Source organism: Danio rerio, chromosome 25, assembly GCF_049306965.1.
Source record: "Danio rerio strain Tuebingen ecotype United States chromosome 25, GRCz12tu, whole genome shotgun sequence".
NCBI classification, from domain to species: Eukaryota; Metazoa; Chordata; class Actinopteri; order Cypriniformes; family Danionidae; genus Danio; species Danio rerio.
In genome coordinates this window covers 26,626,963-26,641,530 of record NC_133200.1, presented here as the reverse complement: position 1 = coordinate 26,641,530, position 14,568 = coordinate 26,626,963, and the positions used below count along the sequence as shown (strand labels likewise).

At 34.9% G+C, this 14,568-nt stretch overlaps 2 protein-coding genes across 3 annotated transcripts in view; one reads left to right on the top strand and one right to left on the bottom strand.

The window, feature by feature from the left end:
• The window catches only part of hrasa (HRas proto-oncogene, GTPase a), a 40,047-nt gene extending 25,740 nt beyond the window's left edge, over window positions 1-14,307 (top strand). The window contains exons 6-7 of one of the 2 annotated variants that reach the window (XM_073942062.1): window positions 768-892; window positions 12,352-14,307. In XM_073942062.1, the coding sequence (XP_073798163.1) occupies window positions 768-887 (120 nt within the window). In that variant the 3' untranslated portion in view covers window positions 888-892; window positions 12,352-14,307. 2 annotated transcript variants of the gene reach the window in all.
• lrrc56 (leucine rich repeat containing 56) overlaps window positions 1-14,568 on the bottom strand; it is a 132,243-nt gene that overhangs the window by 39,232 nt on the left and 78,443 nt on the right. The gene's annotated exons all lie outside the window — the stretch shown is intronic.

The window sequence follows — 14,568 nt, the reverse complement described above, 5'->3', positions numbered from 1 at the left end:
AATCTGCTGGATTTTTCTGAAGAACAGCAGTCAGTTTAACTGTTCAGAACAAACATAAGACTCATGAAAAACCATCACAGTGCAGAAAACACTATCAGATCATCAGGTAACCACACACAATAAACCATATGTAACTTTTGCAGGTGGTTATTTTAATAATTTTAGCTACGTTTTTGTCTTGTGAACTATATGTAAATATCTTTTATGAAAATATCTTACTAAGGAAAGTACCACATTAAATATAGCATTCATTTTGTATGATATTTCTTATTTTGTTCAGATTATTCACATTTGAACAGATTCTTCAACAATTCTTCGTTAGTCCCCTTGAATTAAAGTGTCAGCCAAATGATTTAATGTGATTGTAAATATAACTCAGGATTTGATACTTTTTATAGTTTTGGGAGATTCTTTGGATTTACAGTTTTTAATGCTGTAATTCTCCTCAAGGCCACCTACACACACATGCACATGCAGGGTGTGTTGTATAACACTGCAGGAGATGACTCATTGCCGCTTTGTATTATGCCCATCTGACAAGAACTGCAAGGAAAAGACCAAACCACAGTTTTTCCCTCATATTACTCTAGTATGTCTGTCACTTTGATATGTTTCATCACTAGGTTCAGCTTGCACGTAGTCCTATACACAGAAACCTTATTTAAATGTTGACAATTCAAATCTAAGTTATGTCACATTAGTTACATGATAGCATCAGCACTGATTATTGCCTTCTCTCATTTCGAGTGTGGTTCCCGTTGTTGCAGGGTGTGGAAGATGCATTTTACACGCTCGTACGAGAGATTCGTCAACACAAAATGAGGAAGCTGAATCCACCAGACGAGAGTGGCCAGGACTGCATGAGCTGCCGATGTGTTGTGTCGTGATCAAGGTACCAAATACACATTGACATTCTTTGTTTTAATTGTAATTTTGTAAAAGGATGAGATAAACAGCAGGGAAAGGAATATTGAACACTTCACCATTTTTCTCAGAATTTTTTTTGTAAATGTGCCGTTGAATTAAAATTTTCTCCAGATGTTGGTAACAAACAAAGAAAACCATATATGCAAAGAAAACAAATTTAATTAGTTTACAAATTAAATTGTGTAATAAAATGAAATGACACAGGGAAAAATGTCGAACACATGAAGAAAGGGAGGTGTAAAAAGCCAGTGAAAGCCCAGACTGTAACTGAAATCTCTCAGTAGTTATTCAACATCATCATTGATTATTGTAAAATATTGGCCCATTTCCACTGACTGGCACAGTATGGTACGGTATGGTCGGTACGAGTCACTTTTATTAGGTTTGCGTTTCCACTTCCAAGGGTACCCTTTTGGTGGGCGTGGTGTTTGACAGAAAGTTTCAGTCGACGTCATTCTCGCTCGAATAAATGTCTACAGTAAAGCTGTACAGGTCATTCACAAATCAAATGAGAAGCACTTCTCACAAAACAGCTGCTTTATACACAAATACTTTGTATATACATTTTATTTTTAACTTTTCTATGAACATAATTTGATTATAACTGCAGATAAATGACAGTGCGAAATAGCCTACTGTAACATCTGCAATTATATAAAATAAATGTATAAATGCAACATATATGAACACATACAGACCCTTACAATCTTCAATATGTTACACGTAACAGCTCACAGTGAGTGCAAACCTCTCATCTGTGTCTGTAATCTTCATTAGCAAATGTAAACTCTGTTAGAGAGTAATTCTGTCATTCTGAGTTCATAATAGTCCAAAAGGCGATAATAAACATGGCAGTTTGTTCGTGATTGGAGTTGTTGAAACAATTTGCTTCTGTGTTTTGTCATGTTTCTCCTTTGTTTTTTTTTTTGTTTTTTTGCATTTGTCCTTTTCTTTCTTAAAGGATCAGATGAGGAAGACACTTCAATAATTACATGCACGTTATTATCTTCAGCTCAAGAAGTTCATTATATCAAATATAGACGCGATCGCAAGCTCCCGTAAGAAAGCAAAGGCCTCGTAATACAACAACAGGACACAGCAGATTTTGTTCTTCTTGGCTTTGTGGCTGTACATTAAGACAACGACAAGGTTTGTTTGAGCTCGGGTCATCCATGGCTCGCTATTATATGCACATAGTTTTATGGTGTAATGACTATGTATTTATAACATGACGGTTCCTTTGTTTTCATTCTGGCTAGCTCCACATGAGCTTGTGACATATCTCTGTAACCAATCAGCATTTACAGTAGGTGAGAGTTCAAAGTGGCTATTAAAGCCGCGGCTGGTACCGCCGCCGTTTGAAATAGGTGCCGCTCTGTTTTTAGTGTATGACCGCAGTTTGTGAATGAGCCGCCAGGGGGCGCAAAGGGACGGGATGCGAACGGACAGAAATAGCCCATACAGCTACTGTGCTTGTAAATGATATTAAACAATAAGTCAAAGCATTATAATTCCTTCATTAATCATTTAAAATTTGTTAACACGCTTTATTGTAAACTTTTTAAGTGCAAAGAGGATTCGTTTTGGAAAATAGAATTGAAGAAGTAAAAGACAACTAAAATGAAAGCACAAACATTTAGTACAAATAAGTAGTCTTAAATAAATAAATAAATAAATAAATAAAGCAGCCTAAATATAGAAAGATGTTCAGTGTTTGCTATTTTGATAGGACTAAGACAAGACATTTTCATTTATGTTTTATTTCTGTTTTTATTTCCATTTTCGTTGTTGATTATATTTTACTATCTCATTTATGTCTCAACAATTGTACATAAACGAATAATAAACGAATAATGAAAATAAATGAATAATGAAAATAGGCCTAAATAAATTATTTATTTAAAGACATTGCCGTACAGTACGTGAAACACTGAGAAAAATAAATTGACCTACCTTAAGCAGATCACTAAAAGTATAATAAAAATATTTTTGCGCAGGACATAAATTAAGTCTTGCAGGTTTATTTTTAATAATTTAGATTCAGTTCTGTTCAGTTTTTTTTTTTTTTTTTCAAAACGTCAATGTTCTCCTTTAAAGTAGCTATAACTGTTGTTTTGTTTTTTTGTTTTTTTTTACTTATGGCTCAGTATGTTTTGTATTTTAACTTCATATTCAGTCACCTTGCAAATGTGTGTGAAATATAATGCCGCATAACCGCGGAAAAAGAAGAAAAAGCTGTCAAAGGTTAGAGCTAATTCATCAAAATAAGCTATATTAAAATACAGCATTTATGTTAATACAGGCAGAGTGTGAACAAACTCAAGGCTAAGATATGCGCTTGCCTTTTAATGCATTTGCGGCCTTTCTATAGGCTACAGGCAACTATGTATAATAATGTTTTTTTTCTTTTTTTTTTGTATGGTAAAGGACAATGCACATTATGTTATTGATGTAAACTTAGGCTAAAACTTACCATTGATAAACGTGACCTACCTCAAGCAGATCACTTAAAGTATAAAAAAAATAAAGTAGGCTATATATATATATTCTTAATAAACTTCACAGCCACAAATATAAAAAAACACAACTTGTATTAAAACTGGGCGAGGATTAGAAAGAATACGATGCTTGTTATATAATTTAAATTTTGATTCCAATTTCTGCAAGCACATTTTTTCACTCGCTACTCTGCCAGAAACTTTGCCGCCGGAGAGCACCTCAATAATGTAAACATTTGTTTAAAGATGGAGCGCAAGATGTGCCGAGTGGCAACATGTGAAGAACGATGACAAAGCTAAGTGTGATTATTGTAATAAACTAAGTTATAAAGCAGAGTCCCGACCAACAGGACTAAGCATATGCGGTTGGCTCATTCTTCACGAATATAGAATTAAAATAATGGCGCGTTAGGTTCACTAAGCAGCGCATTCTCTCCGCCTCATCGTTTATTACCAGCGGGACACGCTGCTGAAGCAGGAGAGACACTCCGTCATTCATAATCTTAGCTGATGTATCGGAGTCGAAAGAATATATCAAAGAGGAATTTTCTTTTAACAGTCCCGATATGTTTAATCTTTTTATTTTTTTTTTCGTGTCATTTCTCTTCAGCAAATTAGATATTTTTTAAAGCTGCTTGATTCTTTTAAAACCGAAAGCAGAGCCCGTGGTGTTTTTCCATAAGATACTCCTTTATGAATGTTTTAATTTTTTTATTAAAGTCTTTAATGTGCTTTTTGATAGTTTTATTTTATTTCAAGCAGCATCTAAATGCGAATTTATCCTCAAAACTTGGCATGAGAGCGATGCAAGTCATGTGTGGCATAATTGCCTTTTTTCCCTGCGCGTGCGAGATCAATTTCTGATCTTTTTGCAACTAAAATGAAAGCATAAACATTCAGTACAAATAAGTAGTCTTAAATAAATAAATAAATAAATAAATAAAGCAGTCTTTTAACCTAAATATAGAGAGATGTTCAGTGTTTGCTATTTTGACAGGAGACAAGACATTTTCATTTATGTTTTTATTTCTGTTTTTACTTACATTTTCGTTGTTGATTATAGTTTACTATCTCATTTTATGTCTCAACAATTGTAGATAATAATAAACGAATAATGAAAATTAATGAATAATGAAAATAAGCCTAGATATATTATTTATTTAAAGACATTGCCGACATTGAGCTTAAGTTGAATGCAGCTTCATCAAAAGCAAAATAAAAAATAAATAAATTGACCTATTTTAAGCAGATTATAATAAAAATATTTTTGCCGCAGGACATAAATTAAGTCTAGCAGGTTTATTTTTTTAATAATTTAGTTTCAGTTCAGTTTTTTTTTTTTTTTCAAAACGTCAATGTTCTCCTTTAAAGTAGCTATAATGGTTGTTTTGTTTTGTTTTTTTACTTAATGGCTCAGTATGTTTTGTATTTGAATTTCAATTTCAGTCACCTTGCATATGCGTGTGAAATATAATGCGAGCATAACCGCTGAAAAAGAAGAAAAAGCTGTCAGTTAGAGCTAATTCATCAAAATAAGCTATATTAAAATACAGCAAGCATGTTAATACAGGCAGAATGTGAACAAACTCAAGGTACGGCTAATATGCGCTTGCTTTTTAATGCATTTAAAAAGATTTGCTGCCATTTTATAGGCTACAGGCTATGGTGTATAACAATGTTTTTTTTTTTTTGTATGGTAAAGGACAATGCACATTGATTTGAAACTTTTAATTGCATTTTTATGTCCTGTAAATAATAAAAGTTGAATCAGATTAATAAAATCGAATCTGAATACCTGCAAACGGGGCCACAGTTACTTTTTTTTTTTCACTGACTGGCATGACTGGCAAACGCGTCAGAAAAAAAACTGCTGAATCTCTGCAAATATTTGGTTAACTTATAAAACAAATGTATGGTTTAGTGATGTTAGTAATGCATAGAAAAATGCAAAGCAGAATTATTAAAGTTATTATTTCATTGATCTGAACATAACCATTTATAATATAATTACTAACCCGTCGTCTAAAATATTAAAATAATAAAATAGTCTATTATTTTATTCGTGGCTAGAGCTTGATTAAATTGATTAACAAGCCATGTGCTTTTGTTTGTTTGTTCTCGGTAGTGGGTATACGCAAAACATTTTCTAAAATGTCAAGCAGTATTTGTCTATAGCTTTAATTAATTCAAAATATTAAAAATAACAATAATAAAATTATAAAAATACAAAGATAAATAGAGCAGCATTTTGCTAATTATAATAGTCCTTTATATTTATATACATGTGTTTTTGCATATTCGTTATTTCACTTGATGCATTCGTTATTTAATGTTTGAATACTGAAATAAAAAGCCATCGTTTAAAAGGTTATTTCACCATCAAAATTTAGCCTGTTATATGTATCATTAACGTTTTATATAAAACTGCTGTGCAGTGTAAATGGGACCTTAATACAGTTTAAAGCGAAGTTGTCTGTAAGGATGATGGGCATGGCATGTCTATTGTTGTGGCTCGCGTTGTGAAAATAACTGTCGGGTGAAGGCTTTATGGTCGTGCGGAATTGTCTGCTGCTGTCAAGGCTCAGCACGCAACACCCTATTCAGCTAGGCTATGTTCGGTGTTTTTATGTACAAATTCGTTTTGGCGAATGCTAGAGCGTAATAGAGATATTTTAAATAACAAGTAGTTCAGTCCAGAAGTTGCTGTGCATAGAAACATTCATTTTCATAAGGCCCCATATGCGGTTTGGTTTTAAAACGCATAGGTTTTGCTACGGTTACGCCATCCGTCCTCGGGAGTTTTGGATTTTGTGTAACCATGTTTGTGGAAAACACTTGAGGGTGGGTTGTCTTTCAGGTGTTAATGGGCATCAGTGAGACCGAAGTCATGTCGCATTTTCACTGTCGGTCTATAGCTCGCAGCGCGTAACGCAAACCCAGCCCCCAGAACGTCCCCCGACTGTTGGCATCGTGCATCCGTTAATAACTAGGTAGAAAATGTATTTTATAACATCCTCATTTAGACAGTCAAACATTCAGCCCAAATGCACTGGAGAGACCTGAAACGTGTTCCCAAAAATGCTCTGTTTGCACGATTTGATTATTATCATCATATCCAAATACTTTATAAATAATATTCTAAACCTTCTCTGGTGTTTATTGTTTTTAGAAAATATCTAAAATCTTTTAAAAGAAAATATCTTGTAAAATAAAAGTTTGATTTGGCTTTAACGGTTTTATTTATGTATAGGCCTACCTAAACTGTTATAGCTTGCTTTTGCTTGTTTTATATTGGTTTATTTATTTAATGCGATTTTATTATATCCGATAATGTAATTCTTTAAATTATATTTCAATGTGGCTTAGGCTTATCAAGATATGACATTTGTTTTGAGTCTACAAAAGGTAATTTGTAAAGTTTTATGTCTTTCTGTTGTATTCATATGGTGTATTATCTGCAAAATAAATAACAAAAAGAAAGAAGCCGCTAGCAGCATCAACAGAGCTGTGAAGAGAGCGCTCTTTTGCTCGGTCTCTCACACACAACCTTTATGTCTGCTGTGTCTTTAATATGGTGTGTAGATTATTATGCGTTATTGAAACATCAAGGGGGACGCAGCAAAATCACTTATAAATTAAAATTGTATTATTCTATGCAACAGCCTTACATTTAAAACGGAAACATAAGGGCGATTATAAGCAAAAAGACCTCAGCCTATAAGTCTAGATGTTTTCTTTTCCTTTTTTATTTATTTGTTTATTTGTTTGGCGCATGTGTGCGATAGGAAAACTAGTGTAATTACGGCAAGCCATCTTTCCCAGACTCGGGGCAAATTCCTTTCACTCCGTCCCGAAGCCCCAGCTGGCCCTCCTGCCATCCACTGCGTAAAACATATGCTGGATAAGTTGACGGTTCATTCCGCTGTGGCGATCACAGACTAATAAAGGGACTAAACCGAAAAGAAAATGAATGAAGAATGAATGAATAAATTAATAATAATAAAATAAAAATAAGGTAATAATAAACACAAATTCCGCGTAAGCGGCCTTTTTTTTTTAGAGATGGTACATTTGAATTGCCTCTTCCCACTTCCCCCACCTCGAAATTGAAAGTTGCAAAGAGAACTATAGCTCATTTACACCTTGATGCCTTAGCCTCAATAGCAAAGATAATAGCCCATTTACACATCAACACAGTGCAAGTTTAGCGGAAGAATGTCAAATCAGAATCACGCAGATGAAGCACACCAGCTACTGCTATGAAACTATTAAAATTGTTTTGTCATAAATTTGCTTATTTGCAGCAGCTTTTTTTCGCGCAACAGAAATGCGGCGTTGGGAAGCCGTCAATGAATAAAAACAGGGTCAATAGTGAAATCGGCTTTTCATTGTATCCCTATTACCTATTTCAGTGCATTGAAGGCCTTTTATGGTGTCATCTCGATAGAATAGCCTAAGTTATAAATAATTTAAAGAACAAAGTTATAAAAACTCACATTACATAAATAAACAATTAAAAATATGTTTAGGTTGTCTATTTAATTGCCCTCGTGATGATGGTGTGTTTTATCATTATGTGCGTTTTACTTATAACTAACCTGATTCAAATGATGGATCTGCGACAGAGAAACTAGGGGTTTTGGGGGACATGCATCACTATATCCTTTTTTTCTCCAAACTGTGCATAGTTCAGCTGCAAGTTACTGTACGTCTTTTTTTGGAAAAGCACCCCATGTCCGCTAGTGCCGCGCGCCTCTTTCTCTGGGCAAAAATGAGTTGATTTTTAAAGTGATAAATATATAGATTAATTAAATTTTCAGCAGAAGAGACATTTATTTTATATTTCACTATGCATTTCATCTGATCTTTATAGCTTAATTAAACACATATTGTCAAAACCCACACATAGGCCTATTGTATGAAAATGAAAAGGGCATTTTTTGTTATTATTAGACTACTATTTGTTATTTGTTGCCTAGGCTATTTTCACATTTGAGGTGCTTTATTGGCATGACAAGTAACTGTACATTTGTTTTGCCAAAGCAGTGCGCGTCTCACAAACAAGACAGTGCAAAAAGGGCAGTAGTGCAAACAAATATGAAAATAACATATAATAAAAAAATGATTAATAAAAATAAAAATAGAATAAAAAATAAAAATAGAATAATAAAAATAAAAATAGATTTTTGATAACATTAAACAGGATAAAGGTAATAATAGTAGCCTATTATCAAAAGTAAGTCCACATAAAGAGTTCCAGTATTTGTGTGTTGGAGACAGGAGCGGGTATTGTTGGGTGAACACACAGCAGCACACACACTCCCCCAGTAAGATGGGTTCTGTTCGACAGGGACTCAAAGTTGTTTTGTATGTGTTGGATTATCGGGTAGAATTTCTCCCGGATCTCGGAGTATTTAGTGCACTCAGTTAGGATATGCAGCTCCGTCTCAATCAGCTGCTGAGGGCACAGCCGCTTCTCCACCGGCAGCCATGTTTTTTTTTGTGCCGGCCCGTCTTTACGGCTAGCTGATGTCCGCTGCCCGCTTCTAACATGTTAGAAAATACTGCAAATCAAGCTGTCGGTATCTCCCCGCGGTTGAAATTGTTCGTTATTCGGAAAAAAAGAAGAATAAATATCAGCGCGCAGTAGTTGCTTTCTAGATTATTTAGGCCTATATTCAGCTGTTTTAATCTTGCAATTCTGATAATTAGAGATAATGTCTGTTTTTATCAACTTGTCTGTCATTTATTTCTCATTTGCTACTTTTTTTATTAATTTGTTGATGTTAATATACTACATAGTCTTGTATATGCATATCTAAAATCCTTTGGCATTCAAATTTGCTTTGAACTTGAAAGAGAGAAAGAATCGGATTTTACCTGTCAGAGCACATTGCATATGCTTTTTTTGAAATAACATTTATTTAACAAATATTTTAGCACATTGAAAGTAATTAAATTACCTGTCTTTTGATTAAAACCTTTATGCAAAAAGATCAGAAAAAAAGGCAATATGCGACACATGCATCGCTCTCATGCCACGTTTTGAGGATAAACTCGCATTTAGGTGCTGCTTTAAATAAAATAAAACTATTAAAAAGCACATTAAAGACTACTCATAAAATAAAACATTCATAAAGGAGTATCTTATGAAAAAACACCAATTGACGGGCTCTGCTTTCGGTTTTAAAAGAATCAAGCAGCTTTAAAAATATAATTTGCTGAAGAGAAATGACAGGAAAAAAAAGATTGAACATATCGGGACTGTCAAAAGAACATTCCTCTTTGATATATTCTTTCGACTCCGACACATCAGCTAAGATTATGAACGACGGAGTGTCTCTCCTGCTTCAGTGGCGTGTCCAGCTGGTTATAAACGAGGAGGCGGAGAGAATGCGCTGCTTAGTTTCGGCTCGATATATTTAAATAAAAACTAACGAGTTGCTTATAACGCTCAAAAAGTTAAACTTAAATGCACAACCCTTGTTGGTTGCACCTGCGGGATGCACAATGAACCTAACGCGCCATTATTTTAATTCTATATTCGTGAAGAATGAGCCAACCGCATATGCTTAGTCCTGTTGGTCGGGACGCTTTATAACTTATTAGTTTATTACAATAATCACACTTAGCTTTGCCATTGTTCTTCACCACATAGCCACTCAACACATCTTGCGGTCCATCTTTAATGTTTAGATTATTGAAGGTGCTATTGACGTTTTGAGAAAAAAATTAATAGTACTGAAACTAAATTATTAAAAATAAACTTGCGGGACTTCATTTATGTCCTGCGGCAACATTATTTTTATTACACTTTAAGTGATCTGCTTGAGGTAGGTCACGTTTATCAATGGTAAGTTTTAGCCTAAGTTTACATCAATAACATAATGTGCATTGTCCTTTACCATACAAAAAAAAAAAAAAAACATTATTATACACCAGTTGCCTGTAGCCTATAAAAAGGCCGCAAATATTTTTAAATGCATTAAAAGGCAAGCACATATCTTAGCCTTAGTTTGTTCACACTCTGCCTGTATTAACATAAATGCTGTATTTTAATATAGCTAATTTTGATTAGCTTTAACTGACAGCCTTTTCTTCTTTTTCCGCGGTTATGCGGCATTATATTTCACACGCATATGCAAGGTGACTGAATATGAAATTAAAATACAAAACATACTGAGCCATTAAGTAAAAAAACAAAACAAAACAACAGTTATACTTTAAAGCAGAACATTGACGTTTTGAAACAAAAAAACGGAACTGAAACTAAATTATTAAAAATAAACCTGCCAGACTTAATTTATGTCCTATTTTCATTATTCATTTATTTTCATTATTCGTTTATTATTATGTACTATAATTGAAACATAAAATGAGATCGTAAATATAATCAACAACGAAAATGTAAATAAAAACGTAAATTAAAAATATAAATGAACATGTCTAGTCTTAGTTCTATCAAAATAGCCAACACTACATCTCTCTATATTTAGACTAAAAGACTGCTTTATTTATTTATTTATTTATTTAAGACTAATTATTTGTACTGAATGTTTGTGCTTTCATTTTAGTTGTCTTTCATTTCTTCAATTCTATTTTCCAAAACGAATCCTCTTTGCACTTAACAAGTTTACAATAAACCAGGTAAAAAAAAATTAAATGTAAGTTGAGGTGATCGCAAGTTCACAACTGTGAGGTGATGTGCTCTACCGGCAGGATAATCTATATTATTTTGCTGTTTTTCATATGCGCACGTTTAAGATTTGAGATTATAACATTGCCATGACAGTCAAAGAAATCAAAACATTATTTTCACCCCAACGCAATTTAATCGGGCACTGAAGGCTAATAACTTAATTCTTATATTTGCTTTTTGACTTCTCACCATGTACCTTTTCTACAGCATAGTATAGTGTAAGAGCATGTCTATTACCAGAAAAACTAAATTAAAATTATATTTTAATTGAACACATCACATCACATACAGTAAGCTACGCCTACAGAACAGTCTGTTTAGCATTGTGAAAAGGCAAAGCTGAATATCTGTGGTTAAAGTGCCACCCAGCGGTCAAATGCTGCTGGCGCATCAAGTACCGCCGTCGCCGCGGCATGAATGGCGGCACAAGGAACACATTGAAGTAGTAACATCTGTAGCTGCCCGTGTAGCTGCACCTTCTGGTACCCTTTCATGTGTTTTGTACCCTTTCAAAAAGGTGCCGAAAAAGTTGTACCATACCGTACCGTACCACTCAGTGGAAACGGGGCATAATATTAGCTGCTTCTACATTATCAGGATGACAAAGATGAAACAAGGGTGGACATTTTAGCAAGACAATGATCCAAAACACAGCCCAGGGAACTCCCAAAATCTTTCAGAGAAACAAAATCAAGCTGTAGAATGGCTCAGCCAATAACCTGACTTGAGTAAAATATAAAAATGTAAATCAAAGATCAGGTTTTACAGATGAGACCCACAGAACTATCAAGAATTTAACACTCTGTTGAAGTCTGGAAGTTTATTTCACTGTGGTGACCCCAGATTAATAAAGGGATTAAGCCGAAAAGAAAATGATTGAATAATGAATGAATTTAGTCCAGTGATGGCAAATCAGAATTACTGACCCCAAGCTTAAAAAAGTGTATTTCACTTGTATTAAAAATAATAATTAATACTGAAGAAAACTATTTATTCAAGTACTAAAAAAATAGAGAAAAAAAGTTAAAAAAGTAATTTTTTATAGTTGTAATGGTAATTGGCTGTGAGGTGTGCTTGAAAACAGTTGGAAAAAGCTTTTATGGTGCACAAAATGGTAAAAAATGTACCTTTCTTCATTCTTTTTTATTTTTGGAGGAAATGTGATGCATTTTTTGTTTAATTCACCCACATTTTCACTTTATAAGGATTTTGTGTTTTCTTTTTCAGCTGACAGGTATGTGTTGGGAGAAGTTGATTCATGGTTCCGTGCGGCAGACTGGACCAGAGAGGAAAGACGTTCTGTCTCATCTGAAAGCGACTGTTAACGTAAAGCGAGTGAGGCCTCCTGTGATATGAACATTTGAAACAGGAAAGGTATCTTGCGCTGAGTACCTGGGTGACCTCTCTGGTTGTCCACGTCTGCCTGATAAACACCACTAATGACTTACTCATTTGTTTTATTTTTTTATTTAAACCCCAGTGAGCTAGTGCTGGGTGGCTCTGTGGATTTCTACTAAATTATTGTTCTTGAAGTCTCAACACTGGTCTTAAAATGACAGCACGTCTCATGACCTCAGTGTCACAATTAAAAACCTTTTTCAGCTTTGATGGAAAGACTGGATGCTAATGACCTCATCCCATGTCCCCCGCCCCCCTCCTGCACCCCATGTGAAGCATTTTATTTGGTTGAAGAAGATGCACGTTGGGGGAAAAAACAGAAGTGTCTGTTTTTGAAATGTTCAGGTAATTCAGAGAAAGTCATTTTTGCTTCATGTGCAGGCTGTTTTAAGATAATATTTGTGAATAGGGCTTTGTGGAATCTAAACAGGAGCATTAGTAATGTGTGCAGGTATATGTGTATGTTAAGAAAGAATGTTACCATTAGAAATTAAAAAGGCTGACTGAGTTTTCAAAAAATAAAACCTGTTAAGCAATTTAAAAATTTTTTTATTTCTGTCAGTGGAAATCTCATGTGCTGACACACACACACACACACACACACACACACACACACACACACACACACACACACACACACACACACACACACACACACACACACACACACACACACAGGGTGGGCCATCTATATGGATACACCCTAATAAAATGGGAATGGTTGGTGATATTAACATCCTGTTTGTGGCACATTAGTATATGTGAGGGGGCAAACTTTTCAAGATGGGTGACTCCACATTTTGAAGTCAGCCATCTTGGATCCAACTTTAGTTTTTTCATTAGGAAGAGTGTCATTTGACACATCAAACTTATTGGGAATTTCACAAGAAAAACAATGGTGTGCAAAACAAAAACGATTGGTTTTAACGTAACTTTATTCTTTCATGAGTTATTTACAAGTTTCTGACCACTTACAGTATAAAATGTGTTTAATGTGCTGCCCATTGTGTTGGATCATCAATGCAACCCTCTTCTACAACTATTCACACACTGATGGCAACACTGCAGGAGAAATGCCAGCACAGGCTTCCAGTATCCGTAGTTTCAGGTGTTGCACATCTAGTATCTTCACACTATAGACAATGGCATTCAGATGACCCCAATGATAAAAGTCTAAGGGGGTCGGATCAGGAGACCTAAGGTGCCATTTAACTGGCCCACGACGACCAATCTACTTTTTAGAAAACTGTTCATCTAGGAATGCTTAGACCTGACACTTACAATGTGGTGGTACACAATCTTGCTGGAAAAACTCGTAACGTTCCAGCTTCAGTGCATGAAGAGGGAAACACATCAATTTCAAATATCCAGTGGCGTTGAGGTTTCCATTAGCCACGTTTCCACTCCCACGGCTAAAGCCTGAGCGGGCCAAACCAGGGCTTCCTCTGAGCCAGCGGCTGGCCTTTTTTTGCCCGCCGAATACCTTGGCCAAAAAGGGCCAGCTGGGGCTTCAGGATGGAGTGAAAAGAGAGGCGGACTTTGCCCGAGTCTGTTAGAGATGGCATGCTGTCATTACACTAGTTTTCTGATCCCACACGAGTACATGCGGGCAAACATATAAATAAATAAGGGAAAGAAAACATATAGCTGGTCAGTTAAAGATAGGCTATTCTATGAAAAACCTTATAGGCTAAGGTTTTTTCTTTTTGTTTATAATCGCCCTTATGTTTCCCTTTTAAATGTAAGGCTGTTGCATAAAATAATAAAGTTTTAATTTATGAGTGACTTTTCTTTGCTGCGTCCTCCTTGATGTTTCAATAACGCATAATAATCTCTTAACAATATTAAACACACAGCAGCCAGTAAAGGTTGTCGAGAGTTTTTGCCAAGTTTAAAAACTGTTTGTGCATGATTTGTGCGCATTAGATGCCTGTATGTGTGTGAGAGGCCGCTTGCTTGACAGCTCTGTTGATGCCACAAGCGGCATACACAATATGTATACAACAGAAAGACATAAAACTTTCCAACTGATGTGTCCACTTTTGT